General features: G+C 45.1%; 1 protein-coding gene across 1 annotated transcript in view; it reads right to left on the bottom strand.

Moving 5' to 3' along the window:
* sdccag8 (SHH signaling and ciliogenesis regulator sdccag8) overlaps positions 1–27,847 on the bottom strand; it is a 347,356-nt gene that overhangs the window by 4,930 nt on the left and 314,579 nt on the right. Inside the window, exon 17 of the mRNA XM_055639311.1 lies at positions 12,253–12,385. Within this exon, the coding sequence (XP_055495286.1) occupies positions 12,253–12,385 (133 nt within the window). The remainder of the gene's footprint in view (positions 1–12,252; positions 12,386–27,847) is intronic.

The following is a 27,847-nucleotide window of genomic DNA, read 5'->3' on the forward strand; positions in this document are numbered from 1 at the left end:
GCAGGTTCTGAATCAGCAGGCTGTCTCTTGCAGAACTGTACCATCTGCTGCAAGGGAACATACAGCCAACTATAGGGCTAAAAACTAAAAAGAATTCCCACTGCCTTCAACTTTTCTGCCTTTGTCTCTTTCCAGGGGGTTGCGTCCCAAACTTATCATTGAACAAAAGCCAGCAGCACCAATGTCTTTGTGCATCTGCACTTCCTAACACTATACTGCGTGTCCAAGCAAGCATCAGGTTTGTGTTACTCCTCACCATTACACTTGAATTTCTCACTTGTGCATTGTGCCTTTTTCTAAACCAAGGTGTATTGTAGAGAAACAGAATCAGAAACTGCATGCGAGGCAGAATTAGGGTAGAGGTACTGGAGCTGGTGACATTGAGGGGACTGATGCTGTATTGTATTATAACTTTAATGCTATATTTCAATATTAATTCATGAGGACATATATTAAGAATATATAAGCAGGAGCAAGAATAGGTCCTTTAGTCAGTATCATGTAGATCAAGGAATGGTCTAATCTTTGGCTTCCTTTCATTGATGATTGACCAAAACAAGACATTGTTGGAGTGTTTTGGACAACTGAGTTTTATGGAGCATGTTAAGGAATGAGAAAGACCTGGCGATGTTAAACATTATAGTCATGTTAAGGACAACATGTTTGAAAGGCCACCAATTCAAAGCCTAGAGTTGTGAGCTTGATCTGCAATCACAGCAGAAGGAAATATAAGGGTTTACTGAATTGTATACCGACAGAGAAGGCCGCCTTATAACCAGAGAGTATTGAGCACAGTAAATGAGTGGCCATCTCCAAGAATCTTCAGAAGGTTCATCACTCAAACCCGTATTTATCATCAGAGAAGTTAGGGTGATGACAACACCGAAGGTGGTGTAGTCCAGAGCAAGGGACTGCTCTGAGAAAACAGAAATCATAACCATATAACCATATAACAATTACAGCACGGAAACAGGCCATCTCGACCCTTCTAGTCCGTGCCGAACGAAGTATGTAGTAATCTCAGAAGATTCACCATTCAGAAGAGACGACAAGTATTTCTCTGTGAATGCAAATTTTTCATTAAACATTGCCTCCTGGTATCAGGGCTAAAATACATGATGGAGAGATGGCAGAAAAATCTGAGGGAAACAGACAGGATCATGAAGTTGTGGTTCACATTAGCACCAACTCCATTAAAACATCAAAACATTTGTGATAAAAACCTATTTGTAAAAGGGGGCAGGAATCTTGTTATGACTGATGTCATAATAAGGATGATTTGGATAAAATAGAAACAGAGAAAATAGGTGCAGGAGTAGCCCATTCAGCCCTCTGAGCCAGCACCGCCATTCAATATGATCATGGCTGATCATCCAAAATCAGTACCCTGTTCCTGCTTTTTCCCCCATATTCTTGATTCCGTTAGCCCTAAGAGCTAAATCTAATTCTCGAAAACGTCCAGTGAATTGGCCTCCTCTTCGCGGCCTCTACTGTGGCAGAGAATTCCACAGATTCACCACTCTCTTAGTGAAAAGGTTTTTCCTCGTCTCAGTCCTAATTGGCCTACCCCTTATTCTTAAACTGTGACCCCTGGTTCTGGACTCCCCCAACATGGGGAACATACCTGAATCTAGCCTATCCAATCCCTTAAGAATTTTATATGTTTCTATAAGATCTAGAAGAAAATTATAATTTTTTGACTGCTTTATTAAGATCTTTAAGGATAAAGGGCATTTAGATTTATATAAAATACTAGACTAAGTGGGGCCCGTTGGGTCCCAGCATCACACAGGAGGGCTGGTCATCGAACGCAATATTCCACCTCTCCACCAATTCTAATATTGGTGGCCAGTTGGGGGGGGGGGCTTTTCTGGAGCGCTAGTATGGGTGTTGTGGGCTGAAGGGACTGGTTTCCAGAGGGCTAGTATGCAAATTGTGTGCCAAATGGATTCTTAGGCTGGCGTCTCAGTCAATCAAGCCTGTTGTGCTGGCAACTCACTCACTCACGGCTGGTGGGCTGGTAGTTGACTCACGGCTAACCCTTGAAATTCTATTTCAAGCAGGGTATAAGGCCACCAAATTCAAGTGCAGTTTCTTACCACTTCTAGCAGGGTGCAAGGTCACCAAATTCAAGTGCAGTTGCATACCATTTGAAGTAGGGTGCAAAGCCACTAAAGACAGTAAGTCGTGTCCTCTCCTTCCTCCATCTTGCCTTTCAACTTTAAGCCAAAGCACCCAAGCCGCCACTTGCAGTAAGTAATGCATTTTAACTTCAAGCCATTGCACCCAAGCCACCATCTGCAGTAAGTAGTGCCTTTCAACTTCAAGCCACACCCAAGCCACACCCAAGCCACCATTTGCAGTAAGTAGTGCCTTTCAACTTCATGCCACCATTTGCAGTAAGTGGTGCCTTTCAACTTCATGCTGCCATTTGCAGTAAATAATGCCTTTCAACTTCAAGCCATTGCACCCAAGCCACCATTTGCAGTAAGTAGTGCCTTTCAACTTCATGCCACCATTTGCAGTAAGTAGTGCCTTTCAACTTCAAGCCAATGCACCCACGCCCCCCATTTGCAGTAAGTAGTGCCTTTCAACTTCAAGCCACACCCAAGCCATCATTTGCAGGAAGTAGTGCCTTTCAACTTCGTCAACGCTCCCAAGCCACCATTTGCAGTAAGTAGTGCCTTTCAACTTCAAGCCAAAGCAACCAATCCACCATTTGCAGTAAGTAGTGCCTTTCAACTTCATGCCACCATTTGCAGTAAGTGGTGTCTTTCAACTTCAAGCCACACCCAAGCCACCATTTGCAGTAAGTAGTGCCTTTCAACTTCAAGCCAAAGGGGGAGGGGGAAGGAGGGGGGAGGGGGGGGGGGGGGGGAGGGAGGGGGGAGGGGGGGGGGGGGGGGGGGGGGGGGGGGGGGAGAGGGGGAGGGGGGGGGGGGGGAGGGGGAGAGAGGGAGGGGGGAGGGGGGGGGAGGGGGGGGGGAGAGGGAGGGGGAGAGGAGAGAGGGGAAGAGAGGTGGGGAGGGGAGGGGGGGGGGAGGGAGGAGGGAGGAGGGGGGGGGGGAGGGGGGAGAAAGGGGGTGGGGGGAGGGGAGGGGAGGGGGGAGGGGAGTGGAGAGGGTTAGAGGGAGGGAGGAGGGAGGGGGAGAGCTTTCTGGAGCGCTAGTATGAACCATTTTAGAACCAATAGACATTTTTTGCAAGCTTTAGAAGCAATAGACTTTTTTGCAAGCTTTAGAACCAATAGAGACACGTTTTTTTTTTTGCAAGTTTTAGAACCAATAGAGACACATTTTTTTTGCAAGCTTTAGAACCAATAGACATTTTTTTGCAAGCTTTAGAACCAATAGACATTTTTTTGCAAGCTTTAGAACCAATAGACACACTTTTTGCAAGCATTAGAACCAATAGACATTTTTTTGCAAGCTTTAGAACCAATAGACATTTCTTTGCAAGCTTTAGAACCAATAGACATTTTTTGCAAGCTTTAGAACCAATAGAGACACTTTATGCAAGCTTTAGAACCAATAGACATTTTTTTGCAAGCTTTAGAACCAATAGACATTTTTTTTCAAGCTTTAGAACCAATAGACATTTTTGCAAGCTTTAGAACCGATAGAGACACTTGTTTTAGAACCAATAGACACTTTTTTTGCAAGCTGTAGAACCAATAGACACATTCTGCAAGCATTTTAGAACCACTAAGGGCACTTACATTTGAGTAGACATGTGTTCAGTGTTATTCACAGCTCAGAGAAACGTGACCCTCTGCCTTCCTCCATCTTGAAGAGTGAGTGAGCTACACCACTTCCTGGTTTTATAGTCCCTCCCCCCCTGCGGCCAGCGGGGGCAGCAGAGAGAATGGGGAATTATGTATAAACATTAATATCTCTGTCATTTTTAATCGACGGAAAAAATCCTCGGCACATATGCGGCGGAGGGGGGCTCTGAGCAAGGTGGCCAAAAATGACGGCCGTAGGTGGCGGTGTTCTCTCGGAAATCGCAGCACAGATGGCCAAAACCGGTCAAGAACAGAGTTTTAGTAATATAGATTACAAAAAACTCTCATCTTGTCTGTGAATTTGCGTGTTTATTTGCCAGCTTTTCATGACCTGAACTACGTCAAAACGGTACATGATAGCGCTACAATTTTGGGACCACCTTACTCACCATTGTCCTGTGGTGTGTTGTATCAAGTTCCGTTGAGATTGATGATATATATTACAAGTTATTCACATTTAAAACTTCAAAAATTTAACTTTGCTCTGAACTTCTCTGCAAAAAATCCAAATCCAATTGCTGGCCCTGCCCGTTACAATGTTGCAAAACCCAGGACACTGATTCCTGGCAGCAAGTGCAATTGGATTTTATTCCTGGCAGCAAGTGCAATTTGATTTTTTTTAAGTTTAAAAAGAGGGAGGCTGAAGAGGAGTGGGAGGGAGTGCTGGGAGAGTGAGGGAAAGTGGAATTTATTTTTTTTGTTTAAAAAGGGGGAGGGTGAGGAGGAGGGGGAGGTAGTGCTGGGGGATGAAGGGAAATGAGCCGCCCCTGCGCAGTTGGGTGCTATGGGTGAGTGGTGGAATATTACGTTGGTGGAACAGGTTGCTTTTGGGGAACGGGTGAGTGGTGAAATATTGCTTTGTGGAAACGGGTTGTGTTGGGGGACCAGGCCTCCCATGTGACAGGGACCCAAAGGGTCCCACTTGGTTTAGTAAGTATTAAAAATGTCAAGATTCAACTATATTGTCATTCCAAAGGTGGAAATGACCCACAGAGGCAGTGTTGTTCTGCTCTATAGATGTTCAAAACTGGATCAGGAAATCAGTGTTGTGTGGATTTAACTATCACTTTCAGTGGCAGGTTTGATTGTGAAGAGTACACTTTTTGATTTTCTTTACCTTGGGTGTATCTCTTGATAATCAGTTTATTTATCAGGGAGTCATAAAGTCATGCAGTACGGAAATAGGGCCTTCAGCGCAATTCGCCTACGCTGACCAAGTTGCCAATCTATGCTAGTCCCATCTGTCTGAATTTGCTCGTGTTCCTCTAAATCTTTCCTATCCATGGACCTGTCCAAATGTCTTCTAAATGTTGCTATTAGAACTGCCTCAACTACTTCCTCTGGCAGCTTGTTGGTCGGTCGGTGGGGGCGCTGCAAGCCGGCAGCCCTGTCAGCAGCGTGTCCATTTTTTTTCTACTTATTTAGTTTTTTTAGTATGTTTTAATGTATGGTTTTGATGTTTCTTTGTGTGTCTTGTGTGGGGGGTGGTATAGAACATAGAAGAAGCGGAAACCACTTTCGACCATTCGGGAGACTGACAAAAACCTCCGGGAACCTCACGGAAACCTTGGGTGGGGCGCAAAGTCTCCAGAGGTTTCTGTTCAGGTTTCCTAAGTGGGACAAGGGCATTAGGAAGAAGACAGAAAATCTGGACTTCTAGGGTGGTTATCTCTGGATTGCTTCCAGTACCTTGTGCTAGTGAGGGCAGGAACAGGGAGATATGGGATCTGAATGGTGGCTGGGGGGTTGGTGCAGGGAGCAAGGATTTAATTTTATAGACCATTGGGATCTATTCTGGGGTTGGGCTAACCTGTACAAAAGGGATGGGTTACACCATAACTGGAGGGGGACCAACACTCTGGCAGGCAGGTTTGCTAGGGCTACACGTGTGCGTTTAAACTAAATGGTGGGGGGAAGGGATTGACAAATTGGGAGTATAAAGATGGAGTTAAAGGGGAAGTGAGTACAGGAAAAGTTACAAAATAATCCCGAATTAATGAGAAAAATAGTTCGAGAAGGGATAAGAGAGTAAGGTCAGGGCCAATAGTGACCGGTGCGAGAGGGGAGGTGAATACCGAAGTTAAAATGTTGTATATGAATACGCGAAGTATAAGAAATAAAGTGGTTGAGCTTGAGGCTCAGTTAGAAATTGGCAAGTATGATATTGTGGGAATTACAGAGAAATGGCTGCAAGAGGACCAGGGCTGGGAACTGAATATTCAAGGGTATATGTCCTATCAAAAAGACAGACAGGTGGGCAGAGGGGGTGGGGTAGCTCTGTTGGTGAGGAATGAAATTCAGTCCCTTGCAAGGGGTGACATAGAATCAGGAGATGTAGAGTCAGTACGGATAGAACTGAGAAATTGATAGGGTAAAAAGACCCTAATGGGAGTTATCTACAGGCCCCAAAATAGTAGCTTGGATATAGGGTGCAAGTTAAATCAAGAGTTAAAATTGGCATGTCGTAAAAGTAATGCTATGGTTGTTATTGGAGATGTCAACATGCATGTAGACTGGGAAAATCAGGTTGGTACTGGACCCCACGAAAGGGAGTTTGTGGAGTGCGTCTGTGATGGATTCTTAGAGCAGCTTGTATTGGAGCCTACCAGGGAGAAGGCAATTCTGGATTTAGTGTTGTGTAATGAATCAGATTTGATAGGGGAACTCGAGGTAAAGGAGCATTAGGAGGTAATGACCATAATATGATGCGTTTTAATCCACAATTTGAGAGGGAGATGGGAAAATCAGAAGTATCAGTATTACAGTTGAACAAAGGGGACTATGGGGCCATGAGGGAGGAGCTGGCCAAAGTTGACTGAAAAGATGTCCGAGCAGGGATGACAGTGGAACAACAATGGCAGGTATTTCTGGGAATAATACAGAAGGTGCAGGATCAGTTCATTCCAAAGAGGAAGAAAGATTCCAAGGGGAGTAAGGGGCGACCGTGGCTGACAAGGGACGTCAAGGAGAGTATAAAAATGTAAGAGAAGAATAACATACCAAAGATGAGCAGCAAGCCAGAGGATTGAGAAACTTTTAAAGAGCAACAGAAGATAACTAAAAAGGCAATACAGGGAGAAAAGATGAGGTACGAAGGCAAGCTAGCCAAGAATATAAAGGAGGATACGTATGTGAAGAGGAAAAAATTGGTTAAGACCAAAGTTGGACCTTTGAAGACTGAAACAGGTGAATTTATTATGGGGAACAAGGAAATGGCGGACGAGTTGAACAAGTACTTTGGATCCGTCTTCACCGAGGATGACACAAACAATCTCCCTGCCAAAGTCCCCATGTCTTGACTCAAGGAGCTTTCGATTGTCTTCCACTCTTTGTGTCTCATCAGGATGGCTAGATCGGCATACGTATATTTTCCAGCGATGGTCTCTGGGAGGTCATGGATGTACACGTTGAAAAGCAGCGGAGCCAAGACGGATCCCTGTGGGACGCCATAGTAGCTTTGCAGTTAGTCCCCGGTGCCACACGGTGTAATAGGCAGCTGTCAGATCTATAAGAACAGCTCCTGCCTTCTCATTTGCCTCAAAGCAGTCCTCGATGTCTTAGTTGATAAGGGTTACCTGGTCCACAGTAGATCGACCTTGGCTGAAACCAGCCTGCTCGTGGGGCAGTTGAGGGTCTATGATGCTCATCAGCCACTGAAAGTAAGCATGCAGGTACAGCAGGCAGTGAAGGAAGCCAATGGCATGTTGGCCTTCATAATAAGAGGAGTTGAGTATAGGAGCAAAGAGGTCGTATCGGCCCCTAGTGAGACCACACCTGGAGTATTGTGTGCAGTTAAGGTCTCCAAATTTGAGGAAGGACATTCTTGCTATTGAGGGAGTAGGTTCAGCGTAGGTTCACGAGGTTAATTCCCGGGATGGCGGGACTGTCATATGTTGATAGAATAGAGCGGCTGGGCTTGTATACTTTGGAATTTAGAAGGATGAAATGGGATCTTATTGAAGCATATAAGATTATTAAGGGTTTGTACACGCTAGCTGCAGGAAACATGTTCCTGATGTTGGGGGAGTCCAGAACCAGGGGCCACAGTTTAAGTATAATGGGTAAGCCATTTACAACTGAAATGAGGAAACTCTTTTTCACACAGAGGGTTGCAAATCTGTGGAAGTGTCTGCCTCAGATGGCAGTGGAGGCCAGTTCTCTGTATGCTTTCAAGAGAGCTCTTAAAGATTGCGGAGACAGGGGATATGGGGAAAAGGCAGGAACGGGGTACTGAGTGTGGATGATCAGCCATGATCACAGTGATGATCGCTGGCTCAAAGGGCCGAATGGCCTACTCCTGCACCTATTGTCTATTGTCTGTAGAGCTCCCTCCAGGAATGGCTATCCAGGGGGTCACAAATCAAGTTATTGCCATTTAAAATGCCTGCGAACCTTTATCATTGGTTACATGGCACTCTGGTGCTTGGTTTAATATCCACTTCCAATTACAACCAGCTGATTGGGTGTGCGCAAGGCATTGCTGAAGATAGTGGCCAAGAAAGCTGGAGTAACTCAGTGGGTCAGACAGCATCTCTGGAGAAAAGGGAAAGGTGCATTTCAGATTGAGACCCTTCTTCAGACTGAGAGATTTAAGGAAGATTGAGCCACTGGGACAGACCCAAGACCACCACTGTGTGGTCATGATTGGTCTGCCGGGAAAGCAGCCCTAGGCAGCCAGAGGCTCTATCCGAGGCTAAGACTGAGTTGCTGGGGCAAGCCTAAAATACCAGAACCTTTTCCTCCCTACAAATTCGAGGGATTGTGCCCACACACACACACAGAAGCAAAGACAGGCTGCCAGGATAATCCAGAGACTGCCAGTGCTACCAGATCAAGTTCAAAGCTGAGCTGCTGGGTAGAAACCTGCACCATCAGCACCTCCTCTCGAGGCAAGGGTGAACTGCAGGAAGATGCCTGAAATTGCCATGCCTGCTCCTTTAGAGATCAGGATTGTGCTGCCGGGACAACCCCGAGTTCGCCAGCATCATCGACATGTGCTCTGATGGCGAAGCACAGCGCTCCCGGGTGGTCCTCTGTAAATACAATGAATTATGTGCGTTCACCCTACTGCAAGTGTCGGCGTGGCCACTGCCGAACCCCCAACATCACAATACCCACACTCACAAGTAGAAAGGGTGCTTGGGATTACATTTAGTCTGGGTAAGGAACGCAAGGAGAACAGGCAAGCAAGGACCAGCTAGTGTCAGGGAGAGGGACAAAGATCACATGGTGGTGACATCCATGCCTGTTTGAGAGGAGATATTGCCCCCCTTCCACTGTCTTCCCCCAGTATCACATCCAAAATCCTGAACAATTGTGCAAGATGCTGCTCTGTACCCACAGGGGAGTTGGGGCTCATTTGATGTACAATAATTGCAATTGGGATCAAGACAGGCCGAATCAAGTCTGTGAGAGGAAGTGGAGGGAATGAAGGAAAGATGTAACAGACCCTTTGAAATGAAACAAAGCAAGAGAAAGATACTTGGGCAAGGGAGAAAAAAGTGTACGGAGAGCAGGTGAAGAGAACAAGCAAATCCAGTATGCCACTATCAAATCTCTGGAGTATGTTGAGAGTAGGGACCCGTTGTAAAATAATATGCTGACTGTTGCCTAGAAATGTAATTGCATCAAGCTGTTTCCTTTGGCATTATGCAATTGAAAATTGATTTTTTTTTCCAGAGTGTAGTACAATAATGTCAACTTCTGGATCATTTTGTGTCACTTTAAAAATTCAGCTGGGCATTTCCTGCTACAAATCACTCTTGCAATTCCATGGTAGGTAAATTACTTACTGACAAAGGAACTTCAGCTTGAAGCATTAAAGTCTATTTCTCTTTCCACAGAATTTGCCTCATCAGATAACTTTGTGTATTTATTTCATGCTTCCAGTAAATGCAGATTTTGAGGGATTCAATTCTTTGAACTTACATTTATTGGTGTTGCTTTAGCCAAACACTGCAACTTCTCACTTAAAGCCCCCCCCCCGGTAGACAAAAATGCTGCAGAAACTCAGTGGGTGAGGCAGCATCTATGGAGAGAAGTAATAGGTGATGTTTCGGGTCGAGACCCTTCAGACTGATGTAGAGGGGGGCGGGAAAAAGAAAGGAAGAAGCAGAGGCGGTAGGCTTGTGCAAGAGCTGGGAAGGGGGAGGGGAAGAAGGGAGAAAGCAAGGACTATCTGAAATTGGAGTAGTCAATGTTCATACCGCTGGGGTGTAAATTAAGCCAGCGAAATATGAGGTGCTGCTCCTCCAATTTGTGCTGTGGCAATGGAGGAGGCTCAGGACAGAAAGGTCAGATTCGGAATAGGATGGAGAGTTGAAGTGCTGAGCCACCGGGAGATCAGGTTGGTTAGCGCGAACTGAGCGGAGGTGTTGGGTGAAGCGATCGCCAAGCCTGCACTTGGTCTCGCCGATGTAGAGAAGTTGACACCTGGAACAGCGGTTGCAGTACATTAGGTTGAAGGAGGTGCAGGTGAACCTCTGCCGCACCTGGAAAGACTGCTTGGGTCCTTGGATGGAGTCGAGGGGGGAGGTAAAGCGACAAGTGCAGCATTTCCTGTGGTTGCAAGGGAAAGTACCCGGGGAGGGGGTGGTTTAGGTGGGAAGGGACGAGTTGACCAGGGAGTTACAGAGGGAACAGTCTCTGTGAAAAGCAGAAAGGGGAGGAGATGGGAAGATGTGGCCAGTGGTGGGATCCCGTTGGAGGTGGCGAAAATGTCAGAGAATTATATGTTGTATGTGACGGCTAATGCGTGGAAGGTGAGGACAAGGGGGACTCTGTCCTTGTTATGTGTAGGGGGATGGGGAGTGAGAGCAGAGCTGCGGGATATAGAGGCGACCCTGGTGAAAGCCTCATCTAGAATAGAAGAGGGGAACCCCCGTTACCTAAAGAACGAGGACATCTCCGATGCCCTGGTGTGGAACACATCTTGGGTGCAGATGCGGCGTAGACGGAGGAATTGGGAGTGGGGGATAGAGTCCTTACAGGAAGCAGAGTGGGAAGAAGTGTAGTCCAGATAGCCATGGGACTCTGTTGGTTTTGTAGTAGATGTCGGTCAGTAGTCTGTTGCCTGCGATGGAGATGGAGAGATCTAGAAATGGTAGGGAGATGTCGGAAATGGTCCAGGTGAATTTGAGTGTTGGATGGAAGTTAGTGGTGAAATGGATGAAGTCGGTGAGTTCTGCATGGGTGCAGGAGGTAGCACCAATCCAGTCGTCAATGTAGCGGAGGTAGAGTTTGGGGATAAGGCCATGGTACGCCTCGAACAGGGATTGTTCGATGTACCCTACAAAGAGGCTGGCATAGCTGGGGCCCATAGCTATGCCTTGGATTTGGAGGAAATGGGAGGAGTCAAAGGAAAAGTTGTTGAGGATAAGGACCAGCGGAGGACTCTAGGCGGAGGAGAGTATTAGCAGACGGGGATTGGTTGGTTCAGCGGTCGAGGAAGAAACGGAGGGCTTTAAGACCCTCCAGGTGGGGGATGGAGGTCTAGAGTGACTGGACATCCTTAGTGAAGATGAGGGAGTGGGGGCCTGGAAAATGGAAGTCATAAAGGAGATGAAGAGCATGTGAAGTTTCTTGGACATAGGTGGGGAGGGATTTGATCAGGGGGGATAGGATGGAGTCGAGGTATGTGGAAATAAGTTTGGTGGAACTTTTTCTCAGCTCTTCCACAAGCCTACTGTCTCCGCCTCGTCCTTTCGCCCCCTCCCCCGACATCAGTCTGAAGAAGGGTCTTGACCCGAAACGTCGCCTATTCCTTCTCTCCATAGATGCTGCCTCACCCGCTGAGTTTCTCCAACATTTTCGTCTACCTTCGATTTTTCCTGCATCTGCAGATCAAGTCCCCTGATCTCAAGCCCCCAAACCCTAAATCCCACTATACGCTGCTTAGCTCATTTCCCTCTGCCAACACACTGCTCGATTCCTTATCCTTACAGTCAGTTGGCCCTTCTGCACCTCCCTCAGAACGTTCTGTCACCTCCTTGTGCTCCCAGCAGCCTGCACAAATCCCAGTGCCCATACGCCATAGAGTTCCAGGCTCTGATGCCCACGTGCCTGTGCCTGACATTCTTCCAAGCCTGGCCTTATAATAATATAATTAATCCAAACAACATCCAAAGTTGACCCTTACTTTATCAGGAATGCCGGAATTTCTGGTGTGCCTGATAGAGTAGGCATTAACATTTCAGTTTGTTGAACTATATTTCCTCTCCGGTCCATATAAACCATTGATTTTTTTTTGCAGATTTGTTGTAAGCACAAAATATTGAAGTACTTTGAAAAAAAACTGCCATTTCCACTTGACTTTCCTCCATATGAATAAACCTACTTTACGAAGGAAAGAACAAGAGATCACTGACATGCACCTTAATTGGAATATGGTGGCTGGTGCCATACATCTACTACAGTGACCTTAGGTTAATGTGAAATAGATAACAGAAGAATGCTACTTATTCTGAGACATTTTCTGATGGCTGGAGACACTGCAGCTTTTCCAGTAGGGTCTGTCTTTCCTTCATCAGCTCATTTTGCTTCTGCAGTAGTTCCACCACTTGCTGTGCACTGGCCTGACTGTGCTGGTCCAACTGTTGGAGTCTGCAAAGAGAAAACAACCAAAGATGTACCTTCAGAATGCATTCGGAATATTCCCTGTTATGTCAGTTATCACCTGAACTGCCATTAAACATGGTTTCTATTTGGAATCCTTTTGATTTGCAGATGAAATATATTCAATAGCCATAACCAAAACTTTGTTGTGTCCCAAGGAGTGTAACCCTTGATTTCATGCTGAAGGGTATCTGAACTTTGTGGTTTCTCTGCAATCCTCTTCCTGCTGTTACACTTCTGTATTGTGGCATTAAATTATTTTTCTATTAACTCAACTTCCATTTCACCATTGCAACTATTAGGAGCAACTGGCTCACCAGATTTTGCTCTCCTGCTTGAGCTGCAATCTATTAAATAAGCAATACATGTGGCACTAACCTATAAATACAAGGAGAGAAAGAGCTATAGATTGCAACATTTCAGAATGGCTACCATGAGTGTTGTAAACAAGTGCAGAACTGATGAAAATTGGGATTGGATGTAAATATCCATAGAAAGAATGTAGCATTGATCTGGATATACCTATTCAGTTAACAGTGGTACAGAATAGTAAGTGTTCCAGTTTATTCTGAGAATATTTCACTTTTGCTTGAACTCATTTATAAGCAGATATTTGGCCAGTAACTGCACAAAAGACCATAAGCAGTTCTTTGTATCTATTTCAATTTATATGTTTGTGCACCTAACTCCAATTAGCCAAAGGGTTTTCATCCAAGAATGCACCATTCTGATTTTTTTTAATTTATCCAAGGTAGACATATTTATAAAACAAGCTGGTTGGATTCTAACTGTTCAATAATCATGACCAGCTCCAACTATTACTGATCAAACCATTGCCAAATATTTGAACCGTGCAGAGCGAAGGACAAAGCAGCCCAGCTACTGTCACAAGTAAGTGGTGCTAATACAAATTTATAATTTAAATGAGTTCAATATCAATTTAAATTGGCCAGCTCTCCTTTGTGCATTCATTTAAATCTCATCTGATCTTGGCTTTGTTTCAGGCCATTGGATTAGACAGCTAATTAATGTATAATTTGTTACTGTTTTGGTCCTGCTAAATTAATTAATGTCCATCTTTCCAAATCTGATAGTTACAGATTGAAACTTACTCTCAGGAGGAGTGCAACTCACAGTTGTCATTGTAAATTAAGGGCCTGTCCCACCTACGTGTCCTTGGCACACAAATTACGCGACCTCGCGGTCGCGTTGCGCCGAGACGGTCCCGCGAAGGTCAGGCGCGATTCCATGCGTGATGTCATTTGAAGTCTGGAGCGCGTGATGTCATTTGAAGATGGACACAAAGCTGGAGTAACTCAGCAGGACCGGCAGCATCTCTGGAGAGAAGCAATAGGTGACGTTTCGTGTTGAGACTCTTCTTCAGTCTGAAAAGAAGGGTCTTGACCCGAAACGTCACCCATTGCTTCTCTCCAGAGATCCTGCAGGTCCCACTGAGTTAAGAGCCTGTCCCACCAGCATGCGATTGCATGCGTTCTCAGCGACCAAACGTGGTCGCTTGAGGCGTACAGCCTCGCGGGGCCGGTCCCACTTCCAAGCGCGGAGGCGTATGCAGTTGTGCGGGGCTGGTCCCGACATCATACTAACCAATCAGCTGGGCAGGAGGCGGGCCGACCGAATTTGGATGTCGCACGGCGTCGGGCGGTGACGCCATCACGCAACGGCACGCCGGGCGGTGACATCATCGTGCAACGCCACACGCTAGGCGTACGCCGCCAAGACGCTGCGTACAACGTCAAGACGCAGCGTACGCCCGTCGAGACGCTGCGTACGCCCTCAATGAGCCTGCGGGCCGACAGGCCGTTGCTGCGTGAAGATTTCTGACAGTGCGGGATTTTCGGAGCCACACGCGATGTCGGGACCAGCCCCGCACAACTCCATACGCCTCCGCGCTTGGAAGTGGGACCGGCCCAGCGAGGCCGTACGCCTCAAGTGACCACATTTGCTCGTACAAGCTGCATGCAATCGCATGCTGGTGGGACAGGCCCTTTACTCCTGCATTTTATGTCTATCTTCAATTTTCATGGCCCCACTCTGAGAGTAGAAGTGGGGGCGGATCCGGACCGCAATGGCCGTGAGCCCCAGGCCGAGCTTGGCGATCGTTTGCCTGCTTCTGCTGCTGTTGAAGGTGAGACGTTGCGTCGCGCCAGGGTCTTGGACCTGTCCCACTTTGGCCGTCAGTTCCGCGACAGGCCGTTGGCACGCGAAGATATCGTTGTGCGATGTCGCACACAACTACATACCACCGGCCCCGCGCGGCCATACGATGCCCGTGCACCTCAACGCGACCACGAGGCCGCGTAATTTGCGTGCCAAGGACACGTAGGTGGGACAGGACCTTTATGGTCTACAGAGGAAGATATATTCTGCTGTTAGCTATGTCGAGATTATGTTTTGTTGGTGATGATTCTTGCTATTAGATGTATGGAAATTACACCAGATACTGTGTAGGAAATAAGCAAAACTGTCCCATAATATCAAGAACATTCAAGATCTTAAAAGAGATAATCATTTCCTGACGATTTTCCCAGCAGATACTGTGAACTACAGGGGTATCCCGAGTATTGCTATGCTTGAAGTGCCAGTTTAGAAGACCCCAACCCAAATGCAGGGATTGGTATAGAGTGGCTACTTGCATGGACATAATGTACTGAAGGTGCTGTTTCTGTATCATATGACTGTGACTAATTAGTGTTCAGGTTGGTCATACTCCATTTGGTTACATGACTATCCAAGCAAAAGATAAATATCAATTCCATTTAACTTAGTGTCACCATCAAATGCTCTTTGAAGACACAAGAAACAGCAGATGTTGGAATCTTGAGCAGAACTCAACGAGCTGAAGGAACTCAGCAGGTTAGGCAGTACCAGTGGACAAAATGGACAGATGACTTTTCAGGTTGGGACTCTTCTTCAGAGCTGATTACAGTAGGCAGAAAGTTTGAAAAGAGAGGTGAGCAATACACCATGGAAACTGGCTCTTTGACTCAACTTGCCCACACCAACTAACATGACCCATCTATACTGGACCCACCTGCCTGTGTTTGACCCATTTTCTTCTAAACCTGTCCTATCCATGCACCTGTCTAATTGTTTCTTAAACGTTGCGATAGTCCCTGTCTCTGGCAGCTTGTTCCATACACCGACCACACTTTGTGTGAAAGTCCCTTAGACTCCTATTAAATCTAATCCCCTTCTGCTTAAACTTATATCCTCTGGTTCTCAATTCCCCTCTTTAAGATCACCCCTCATCCTCCTGCACTCCAAGTAATAGAGTCCCAGCCTGCTCAACCTCTCCCAGTAGCTCAGACTTTCGAGTCCTGGCAACATCCTTGTAAATGTTCTCTGTACCCTTTCCAACTTGACAGAATCTTTCCTATAACATGGTGCCCAGAACTGAACACCTTACTCTAAATGCGGCCTCACCAACGTCTTATATAACAGTAACATGACCTCCCAACTTCTAGACACAATACTCTGACTGATGAAGGCCAATGTCCCAAAAGCCTTTTTGACCACCCTATCTACTGGTGATGCCACCTTCAAGGAACTATGTACCTGCACTCCTAATTCCCTCTGTTCTAAAACATTCCTTAGAGCCCTACCATTCATTGTGTAGGTCCTGCCCATGTTAGACTTTTCAAAATGCAACACCTCACATTTCTCTGTATTAAATTCCATCAGCCATTCCTCAGCCCACCCCCTTACTGATCAAGATCATGCTGCAATTTTTGACAACCTTCTTCACTATCTGCAATACCGCCTACTTTTGTATCATCTGCAAACTTGACAATCTTTCCATGTACGTTCTCATCCAAATCATTGATATAGATGACAAACAGTAACGGGCCCAGCACTGAACCCTGAGGCATACCACTGGTCACAGGCCTCCAGTCCCAGAGCAACCTTCCATCACCCTCTGCTTCCTTCCATGGAGCCAGTTTTCTATCCATTTAGCTCTCTCCTTGAATCCTAAGCGAGGGTAAGGTGAGGGTGGGACAAAACTTGCAAGTGATAGGAGGACCTAGGTGAGGGGAGTTTGATTGGCAGATGGGTGGAATAAGTTAAAGCCAAAATCAAATTTATTCGTCGCATGTACCAACGAAGGTGCAGTGAAATGAATTTGCCAGCAGCGATGCACTTAATAAAAGACACACAATGCACAATACAATTCAACAAAACATCCACCACAGCATTCCTCACTGTGGTGGAAGGCAACAAGGTTCAGTCAGTCCTCCTCCCCCGTTCATCCGTGGTCGGGGCCATACACGCCACTACAGACAGCCGGATGTAAAGACACTCTTTTTTTTTCTATCAAAAAATAATTTATTTAATTTCAACACGATACAAAAACCCAAACCATGGTGACGTACCCACCACCATGTTACAAAATCATCAAACAACTATGCTACAAATATTCTAATAACTACTATACAACCTCGGTAAAGGGGCAAGTATCTGGCTTGGGCAAAGCCCTGTTCCGCCTGGCACGGTGACACATGGATAGGAGCAACCCAACCAGGACATCTTCAGCCCTGTCCTCTCCCTAGATCCCGTCACCAGTCTTTCGGTCACTGACAGCAGAGCCACTCCTCCCCTTGCGGACCCTAGGTGGAGTGGCGGTGCTCCTTGCCCTCCAGACCCTGGCTACAAGGGACGCTCTGCTGGTCCCTCTACCCTCAACAGAAATGACGCTGCTCTTGGTCTTGGCGCTCTTTTCCAGGTCGTCCAAGAAGGACCTGAACTAACGCCGGTCGTTCCAATATACAGGCCGTCTCGTAGGGATGATCAAAACTCCGACGTCAGGATGGTCGAACACACTCCGCGGCTTGGAGCACCCGAATTGGCCACTTTTCCACCGGAGACCGCGGCTTCAGGATTTTATAGGCCGCAGGCCAGTGGTTGGAGCTCTTCTTCACAGATCACCGGCAAGGGATCCCAAACTCCGGATGGTAAGTCCACGCCACGCCTACGGCTAAAAGCTCCACAAACCACAGCCCCATGATGCCAAAGTCACCAGGCCAGCGATTGGAGCACTCCTTTCTGGCGTCCCCCACAAGGGCCCGCCCCGCTTCGCGATGGAAAAGTCCACGATGCGCCCGCTGCTGAAGCTCCGGGCCTGACTCCGGGAGAGGCCGCTCCAATCCAAGCTGTTAGGCCCTCCAGGGAGACGGAGAAGTGACTCCGGGAGCAGGGAGGTTCTACGCAGGGTCTCCAATCTAGTATTGCTGTTAGGGTCTTAAAATCGAGGGGAGACGGAGAGGGAGTGACACTTTATTCGAGTATAGGAGCAGGGAGTTTTTCCTTCTACTGCAGTTGTACAGGTGTGTTGGATGAGACCACACCTGGAGTGGTTGCGTACAGTTTTGGTCTTAAAAAAGTCCGGAAGGCATTTCATTGCCATAGATCTCGAGAGTATGTGACAGAGACTTGACTTGAGAAGTTCACCAGACTGATTCCTGGGATGTCAGGACTTTCATATGAGGAAAGACTGGATAGACTCGGCTTGTACTCGCTAGAATTTAGGAGATTGAGGGGGGATCTTATAGAAACTTACAAAATTCTTAAAGGGTTGGACAGGCTAGATGCAGGAAGATTGATCCCGATGTTGGGGAAGTCCAGGACAAGGGGTCACAGCTTAAAGATAGAGGGTAAATCAGGGATCAGGGGGTATGGAGAGATAGCAGGTATAGGATACTGAGTTGGATGATCAGCCATGATCATATTGAATGGCGGTGCAGGCTCGAAGGGCCGAATGGCCTACTTCTGCACCTATATTCTATGTTTCTATGTTTCTATGAAAAATCGCCTCTCCGTCGAGGAATTGTCTGAAATAACGGTTTCCCCCTTCCTCCACCCCCACATATGACATACCGACAGACACTAAAACAAACATTTGGACACACTTAAAACCCCCCAAAAAGTCAAAATAACGAACACACTGCTGGCAGGGCCGCCGACTCACGGCGCCTCCAACCAACCTAAGTGACAAAAGATAGAGATGAAAAGGAGACAAATAGGTGTCAGATAAGGAGGGAAGAGGAAGTGTTAATATAAACCTGGAGGGAGAGATTTGGGGGCAAAGTGATGGGGAAAAGTGAAGGATACGATATGAAAGAGAAATGGGAGACTCGGGGATGGGAGGTGAGTGCATAAGGGAAAAGAAAGAACCAGGGTAATGGGTGGTGGGGGGAGGGGGGGGGGGGAGAGATGGTGGGTGAAATATTTGGACAACAGGGTGAAGGGAGGGGGGGGGTCTGGAAAAAGAGGGTAATAAGTGGGTGTATTGAAATTGGGAGAATTCAATGTTCATACTGTTCTATAGTAAGCTACTCAAGCAGAATATGGAGTGCTGTTCCAGTTTGCGTGTGGCCTCACTCTGGCAATGACAGAGCCAAGGACAGAAAGGTCAATATGGGAAGGGGAGTTAAAATGACAAGCAACCTGTGGAAATGCATATTGTAGTAGAAACAGGGTTCGGTCATAGGTCCCTTTGATCCTGCTTCGCTATTCAATAAGATCATTGATCTAATATTTGGCTTCAGCATTTTCCTTTCAAATCCCCATGATTTCTCTGTACTCCTGAAATCAATTCCTGTTAAATGGGCTTATGGCATGAGATCTATTGCTTATTCTGGGGTACATTTCCAAAGATTGGCAACGTCCAATGAGCAGTAATTTTTCCTCTTCTCGATCTTAATTTAGCAACTCTTTTTCAACTCACTACTGTACAGTGGAATTGAACAGAATTAATATTTCAGCATGTTGTTAGACTTGACAACTTAAGACTAATTATTTCCCCACTCATCACCAACCACCCATTTGTAAATTTGCAGGGATCCAGTCCAATCTTGGGATTACAGTCCTGCAATGAGCTTTAAAAGTAAGATTAAACGAGAACTTACCAGTTTGAAGTTTGATCTGTATTTTATGAGGAGTTACGATGAGGGATTACGTGAAGAAGCCCGCTGGGACGCATGCGTGTCATTCTTCAAAGCAGCGGTGTGAAATCACAGATAACTGTGACTAAACATAGTAAAATTAGAGAAGAGATACCAGTTGAGTATATGATCAAGGGTGGGAGCGGAGGGCACGTAATCCCTCATCGTAACTCCTCATAAAATACAGATCAAACTTCATACTGGTAAGTTCTCGTTTAATCTTACTATTTTACTTTGGAGTCACGTGAGTGACTACGTGAAGATTTTAAAGCTCTGTGATTTCATGCCGTGGAAACGAATCCATGCATCACGTCTGCCTTGATGACTGTAGGAGGAATTGTGTTAACATAATTTGGACATGAATTCGACATTGAAATCATAAAATTTATTAACACAAAATTATAACCCTTTTTATGGGTTTAAATTAATTTACAGAACTTAAAATTGTTTCTGCAAATGTTCCAGGTTTCATTACTGTTTTGTTGTAAAATAGTTGGAATGTTTTTTCCCCTGACCATCCTGCTGCCTTGAGGATTTGGTCCATTGGTACATCCAACTGTATCGCTGCGATGTAGCTGCAGCCCTGGTGGAATGAGATTTAAAAATATTAGTATCCACCCCAGCCTGTGTTAGCACCTGTTTCAGTCATCTTGAGATGGTCTGGACCGTCACTCTTTTGTGTGGTTGCTTGTGGCTGACCAGAAGTGCCTTCTAATTGCCTCTTATGATTTTCGTTTTCTCCATGTATAACGACAAATGTCTTACTATACAGAGATGGTCATCTGTTGGGTATGACCTAAATTGTATATTGAGGCCTGCTGATCCCTGTCTGTTCTGCTTTACTAATTCATAGATATGAAACGTAATATTTTCAGTTGAGGAAGTCATGTTGTCCACTCTTAGTTTATGCAGTGACTGTACCCTCTGTGCCATGACCAATGCCATTAGCATGACTGTTTTTAATGTCAGTCTGTGTAGGGACAGAGCTGTTGCTGGAGACCAATTCCTGAGCATCTTCAGGACAATACTTACATCCCATATTTGGGAGTACCTGGTTCTTTGGGGATTAGTATTAAAAATTTCCCTCATAAGTTTTGTTACCAGTGGGTGAGTCCCAACAGAGTAACGCTCTGTCCCCTGCCATAGGTAAGTCGATAGGGCAGTTCTGGCGCAGTTAATGGCACTGTAACTGAGCCCCTCATCATAGTGGAGGCCTGCCAGATATTCCAGAACAGACGGGATGTTCATGTCTCTGTGGGTGATGTTGTTTTTGTGACAATGCATCTCCCACTTCCTGATATAGACCAGATACTGTTTTTTGGTTGACTGTCTTTGGGCCGCCGAGATCATGTTCACTGTTCGGTCCGTTAGTCCCAGTTGTAGTAGAGGTGTTTTTAAACTCTACAAATTAATAAGTTCAAATGGTTATGGCATGGGTGGCTATCCCTTGTTACAGGATGTTGCAATAAATCTGGTCTATGTGGAATGGTGATACATGGTTCTAATACCATGTTTAGTACCACTGGGAACCATAGTTGAGTAGGCCAATCGGGTACTACCAAAATACCAGACGCAGAGTCTTGTTGTATTTTCCTTAATACCCGACTGATGAAGCAGAAAGGAGGGAATGCATAAATAAACAATTTCCCCCAATGCAGCGAAAATGCATCTGTCGCCGCTGCCCCAGGGTCTGGTTCCCATGAAACATAATTTGCTAACTGGTGGTTAAGTCTGGATGCGAATAGATCGATATCTGGTGTTCCATATCTTGCTGTAATATCAGCAAATACTTTTTTATTCAACATCCATTCGGTGTTTTCATTAAATTTGCGTGACCTGGTGTCTGCCACTAAATTTAGTCTTCCTGGTAGGTAAGTGGCTGATATCCAAATATCTCTCTGGATACACCATTGCCAAATTGTATTAGCCAGATTGTCACATGATGTCGATTTGTTTCCACCCATGTGGTTAATGAATGCTACCACGGTGGTATTGTCTATCTGTAGTCTAACATGCTGGTGATATGATCCAGTACAATATGACTTTAGGCCACGGAATGCACCCAACATTTCCAGGTAGTTTATGCCCAGTGTGAGTAATAATGATGCCTCCTGAGCAGTCCATCTACCTCCACAGCTGGTGATGGTATTGGTGGCTCCCACCCAAGTGCACTGGCATCAGTTTGTAGTACCATGGAAGGGTTACTGACAATGATTGGATTGGAACAAAGCCAGATGTTATCTATCCACCATTTTAGTTCCATTTTAGCTTTGATTGGTAGTTTCATAGGTCTGTCAAAGTGACCTGCATTGATTTTGAGCGCTTGTATTTTTGCTCTCTGTAAGTTTTGGTAATGTAGAGGTCCAAATTGTGTGGCTGGAAAGGCAGCCACCATTTTGCCAATTACTTTTGCTACCAATCTGATGGATGGTTTGCTGATGTCAATGAGGTTATTGCAAGCCTCTATTAAATCTCTAGCCTTTCCCTTAGGCAGAGTCACCGACATGTGAACTGAGTCAATGGTGAACCCCAAATAGTCCATAGTAGTGGAAGGCGTTAGTTTAGATTTAACTGGATGGATAATAAATCCCAGTTTTTCAAATAACTGCTTTGTGGCTGTTACTGTTTGTTTGGCCAATTCCAAAGTTTTGCCCACAATGAGTATGTCATCTAAATATGTCATGACCATGTGTTTTCGTTTCCATAGAAACGCTAGGGCTGGTTTCAAAATTTTTGTGAACAGCCTGGGGGCTAATGATAACCCATTTGGCAGTGCTTTATACTGCCAGAGTTGTCCCATCCAGTTGAATTTTAAGTAGCATCTGTGGTCACCTCGTATAGGCACTGAATAGTAAGCATCTTTTAAATCGATGCTGGCCATGAAGTAACCTTTGGAAATTAATTGTTTAGCAGTAACAAAGGTTTCCATTTTGAAGTGAATATATTGTACAAATGTATTCAATTTTGTCAGATCTATGATGATGCGACAACCACCATCTTTTTTGTTTTTGGTAAATATATTGGACACGAATTCTAATGGTTCGTGTTGAGTTTGCGTTTGCTCAATTACACCTTTTACGTAAAGCCGCTCCAGTTCAGCTTGCGCTTCTCATTTTTCTTTATCAGAAAGCACGAACATTCGGTTCAGTATATGTTGAACTGGAGGGCTGTACTTGTGTATACACTCTATTGCATATCCCTGGATACTGCTTAAGATGTAAGTATCGGTTGTTAACATGCTCCATGCATTCAGAAAAGAGTGTAATCTCCCACCAACCTCCATGCTCCCTGTATTTTGTAGGGAACCAGACCCACCTACCTCCATAGTTACCAGTGGCAGGTTTACTTCTTTTTGTAGGTTCTTCGCTGCTGTTGTTGCGCTGGTGTCTGGATTTGTGGTTTGGTTGGCGTTGGAGGTCCGCGCATCTTCCAAGAAGGCCGGCCTGGGCCATGGCCTAAAAAAGACTCATGTTTTGAGTACCGGGTCTTCGAGCTTTCACCAGTCATTCTTGTTCTGCTGGTGGGTGCGTAGGGGTGCTGTCTTTGGCTGTAGTGGGTTTTTGATGGAGTCTCTTTTATTAGTCCCAGGGTTTTTGCTTGCTCATCGAGCTCCTTGACTTGCTTCGATAGGTTGCCTCCAAATAATAGTATTGGTGGTTTTGTGGTCCCAAGTTTGCACAGTCCCGCAAATTTTGGGTTTAGTGTGGGTCGAATGGCATTCTTCCTGATGCTATTTATCTCATGTTGAGTGTTGCAGAATAGTGCATCTTGTTGGTCCTGGGACATGTCCTTGTCATCCACTGTGTGGGCAAATGCTGTTATCCCTGCTGTTAGGAGTTTCAATACTTTTTGTAATTTGACGTCCATACTTCTGACTCCTATTCCAATGTGTTTCCATATACAGGTGTTTACTATTGGAACATTCAGGGATATGCAGTTGCCCGGTGCCAGGTGTCTTGATGTGGTGTCCAGTACAGCCTGTTCTTGTAACTGGTTTAGAGACATGTAGTCTATACTGGTAGCTAGCTTTGGCTCCAGATTTTGACCAGTCTGGTCTGGCTGTATGAAATTGGACACCATGTCCAGTAGGTTCTCTCGTTCCTGCACCCCTTGCACACTTGTCTTTCCTTCTGCGGACCCTTCTTCCAGGTCAGCCCAGAACTGACCCGCAGTGCTCCCCTCTGATGAGGTAGAAGCACTGTGCAGCCCTTCAAGAGGTACTGCTGTGGGTTTATCATAGGGCCCACTGTGACCCGACTCCATCTCCCGGAGTCTGTCACGTTGGAGCAAATGCTCCACACACCGCTCCATCTGGCTCCAGCGCTCACAGTCGCTGGCCGCCCGCGGTTGTTCAAAGTCGGACTCCTCTGAGTCCACGACCTTGTTTGTTTTTTGTCTAGCCTTACCGCCCGGCCGCGTGGATCTGGCCGGTGCGGAGGCGACATCGGGCACAGCTGATCCCACTATCGGTGATCCAAGTGCCGCTGGCTGCTGCTGGCTGCCCGCTGCTCCGCGGTCCTCCCTCACCAGCTTTGTCGCAGACCTTGTCTACTTTGTTTTTCCATGTTCCCACCTGTAGTTGGAAATGGAAACAAAAAAGGCCGCAGAGTAAACTCTTACCTGCAAGTTGCGGCTTTTAAACTGCCGCTGTGGGGGAACGTCGTTCCACCGCGTCTGACGTTTCGCAATGCGTGTAGCGATATGACACGCATGCGTCCTGGTGGGCTTCTTCACGTAGTCACTCACGTGACTCCGAAGTAAAATCAGTCTTTTGTGTGACTGATTAGTCTTTTGTGTGACTGTTATTAGCCTGGTATAGGTGTTACTTTAAATCATATACTTGGGAACAGGGCACTGAAGAATTTAAACTCCCATTTTTCACGTTTGGTGACATTAGAGCTGTTGCGATGCCTGAGCCATCACTCATCAAAAAAGAACAATCATTTGGAGCCTCTGTGATGGATGAGAATTGAAGGAAACAACATGGTCCTTGGACCCAAAGTTAACTTCTGTGTCCTCATATGTATTTGTAAATCGCCAGAGTCCCTGCCTCAGATCTGAAGATTTCCAGATATGTTCATTGACCAGCTTAGTCCTCTGACTGACAAGATCAACATATGGCAAGGTTGTGATATCAAAAACATTCAAGATGTTAAAAAAGACAATCATATCCCCAATGAATACTGTGAACTCTCCATTCAGTCCTTAGTCTGTGTGGATAAGATCTTAATTTTCATTACTACCTCGGCTGTGCCTACTAAATAAGTGCTTGCCAGAACTTGCAATTCCAATTTACTAAAATCACTTCCCTTCACTCCTTCAGATAAAAGTCTAATCCAGATGTAACAGCAAGAAGTGAAATTTCACCAATGACGAATGTTTTGCTTCCTCATTCAAGCTATCAATGTTCAACACCCTTAATTATTACCAATCCATTTTTCAGTTTCACATCGTCGGGAATATGTTAGAAAACTGGTGTTTGTGTTGTTTAATTTAGCTTCAGTTGCAGAAGGAATCATTAGATGGATTTCAGCACAAATTGGTTATTTTGCACAAGCAACCTGTAAGAAATCCTAATTAAAGCATTACATTTCTTGGCAAATTACTTACACATTTATCAGGACTCAGCTGGTTGAGTTCTGCTATCTGTGTGTGTCTCTTTTCAACTATTACAAAAACACAACGTTCCCTCACAAGCCTATTATTTATTCAGTGGAATAGTCACAGGGGGTTAAGTGTGCAACTATTCTCAAATCACCTTTATCATATTTCAGGTTTACTGGAAACAGTAAACCACTTCGCCGATGCTCTTGAACACCTAGCCTCAGTGCCTCAAGGTTGCTTGCCAAAGCAACTAACACAATCATGCTGGCAAAATACAAATCACTGATACATATTCAAATCTAATTTAAAAATGCAATCAGTAGAAATATTCAGGCCATTGCAGAAAGTGCTATATACACAGACCAGACCTTGCATGGATAGTGAAGAAAGGAACTGCAGAAACTGGTTTATACCGAAGATAGACACAAATGATGGATTAACTCAGTGAATCAGGCAGCATCTCTGGAGAAAAAGGATGGGTGACATTTCACGTTGGAACCCTTCTCGAGTCTGAAGAAGGGTTCAGACCTGAAATGTCAATCACCCTTTTTAACCAGATACTGCCTGACTTGCTGAGTTACTCCAGAACCTTGTGTCTATCTTCCTTACATGGATATGAAAGCTTTAGCGGAATATGGGCTGCATGGACGGGTTGTGTCAACGGGTCTGTTTCTGTGCTATATGACTATCATTCTGGGACCTGGACAGTACCAATTTTGATCTCCAGGCTCTGACAAATGATATGGTGGTATCCTTCTGTCTCCTTCCAGCTCTACTTTTTTTCTGTATATTCTATATCTCAATTCCTCAAACTTTGACCCTCCATTGCCAAGCAATGTTTTTTACTTAACCACTTCCTCATCGTAATTTTCTCCCAAAAGATTAATTGTCTTCCTCACTCATCACTGGTCTGAGACCATTTTCACTCCAAAGTTTTGTCGTGTCTTGGCTCAATCCATGGCCCCAATCTCATGTCATACTTCAGGATCATCCTGGTGACTGAAATTAACTCCCTTCCCTTCGATTACCAAGCTAAAATTCCCCACTGAATTTGAAAACCCAAGCTTTGAAGCTACTAGTTTCTCAGGTTCACACTTCTTGTTCACACACAGCTTCCATCTTGTATGTGAGCTTACTGCCTTTTTTGATCCACTAACTACCACAATTCTCCTCATTGAAACCCCCTTAAAAGGTCTTTGGACCCCCTCCTCCCCTTCCCAACATCTCTTGCATTTGCTCTGTATTCAGTCTCATTTGATTGCTCCTGTGAAACACCTCAGGATATTTTCCAATGTGATCCACGCTAAGGAGTTGTTGTTTTAATGTCAGTGTATTAAAACCACTTCCATTTGGACACAATTCTAATACAGATGTGGAAGCTGAGTGTAGAATTTCATCCAGGAAAAATATTTGATCAACATCCTGTACAAGTCTATTGTTTATTCAGTGGAATAGTTGCATGTGGTAACCTTGGCCAATTCCCCTTCCTTTAAATCATTTTTATGGCTTCTGCACCACTGTAATGAATTTAGCTAAATTAACAGAGAGGTATCAACATTGGAAGCTCAGCAATTCACCTTATAAACACTGAGAAAGCATCGGAGCCCTTATCATGGCACCTCATGTGGGTGGATAATCAGCTGGCTGGCACATGCTGCAGATTCTGCAAAGAATAATAATTACCCTAGAGACACAAGAGACTGCAGATGCTGAAATCATGTGCAAAAAACAGACTGCTGGAGGAACTCAGTGAGTCAGGCAGCATCTATGGAGTGAAATGGACATGCGACGTTAGGGTCAGACTCTTCTCTAGACTCATTACTGCGGTTACTGAGACATTGCAGGGAACTATTCATCTGTACTCTCCTCACCCCTCTGCTGTCATAGAAAATGATATAATCGAACAAGGAAACTGACTAATTGTATTGATAGACTATAAATGATGAATTTGACATTTCATGCATAAGTTTTCATATTTTTTTGAAAATATGTCATGCAATTTATTTCAACTCAACTTATTTTATCCACCTATTACTGTCAATTCAATGGAAAACTAAACCAAACTAGCAGCTCAAAAAAACTCAAAGTACCAGCATCAAATTAAGTGTGAAATTAATTTGTTTGAAAAACAAGCGAAGAAATGTCTGTTATTTCTATCTAAATATAGTTAAAATCTTGAGCCATAGCAAAATGTCATCATACCTGTACTTCACTGTTTTTGGGAACTTATATTATACCTCTACCTCACCATACTTGTGTATATGACAAATAAACTTAACTTGGGTATGTTAAAGATTATCAACACAGATGCAACGAGGTTGACTAATTAAACTTGTTTAAATTAATTACATTTCACTCTACTGTTAAATTGCATGTAGCAATCATAGAAGGAAGAGGATTAAAGAAAGCTTTTGATACTTCAATCTTCTTTTGAACCAAAAGCCAGAGACATGCACAATCAAGTAATATTATTTCTGGATAAGGGAAAAATTGACAAGCTTTTGATGCCGTGCTCTTGTAAATTACTGTTAATGCTAAAATCAACACTGTTCACAATGTGGAGGCAGTGGGAAAAGGTCATGTCATAGAATCATAGAGTCATACAGTGTAGAAACAGGCCCTTCGGCCTAACTTGTCCACACCTGCCAACATGCCCCAGCTACTACACAAGTCACACCTGCCCGCGTTTGGTCCATATCCCTCCAAACCTGTCCTATCCATATACCTGTCTAAATGTCAGGATAGGATAGTCCTTGCCTTAACTGCCTCCTCTGGTAGCTTGTTCCATACACCAACCACCCTTTGTGTGAAAAAGTGACCCCTCAGTTTCTTTTCCCCTTCACCTTAAACCTATGTCCTCTGGTCCTTGATTCACCTACTCTGGGCA

The sequence above is a fragment of the Leucoraja erinacea genome, chromosome 8 (assembly GCF_028641065.1).
Source record: "Leucoraja erinacea ecotype New England chromosome 8, Leri_hhj_1, whole genome shotgun sequence".
Lineage (NCBI taxonomy): Eukaryota > Metazoa > Chordata > Chondrichthyes > Rajiformes > Rajidae > Leucoraja > Leucoraja erinaceus.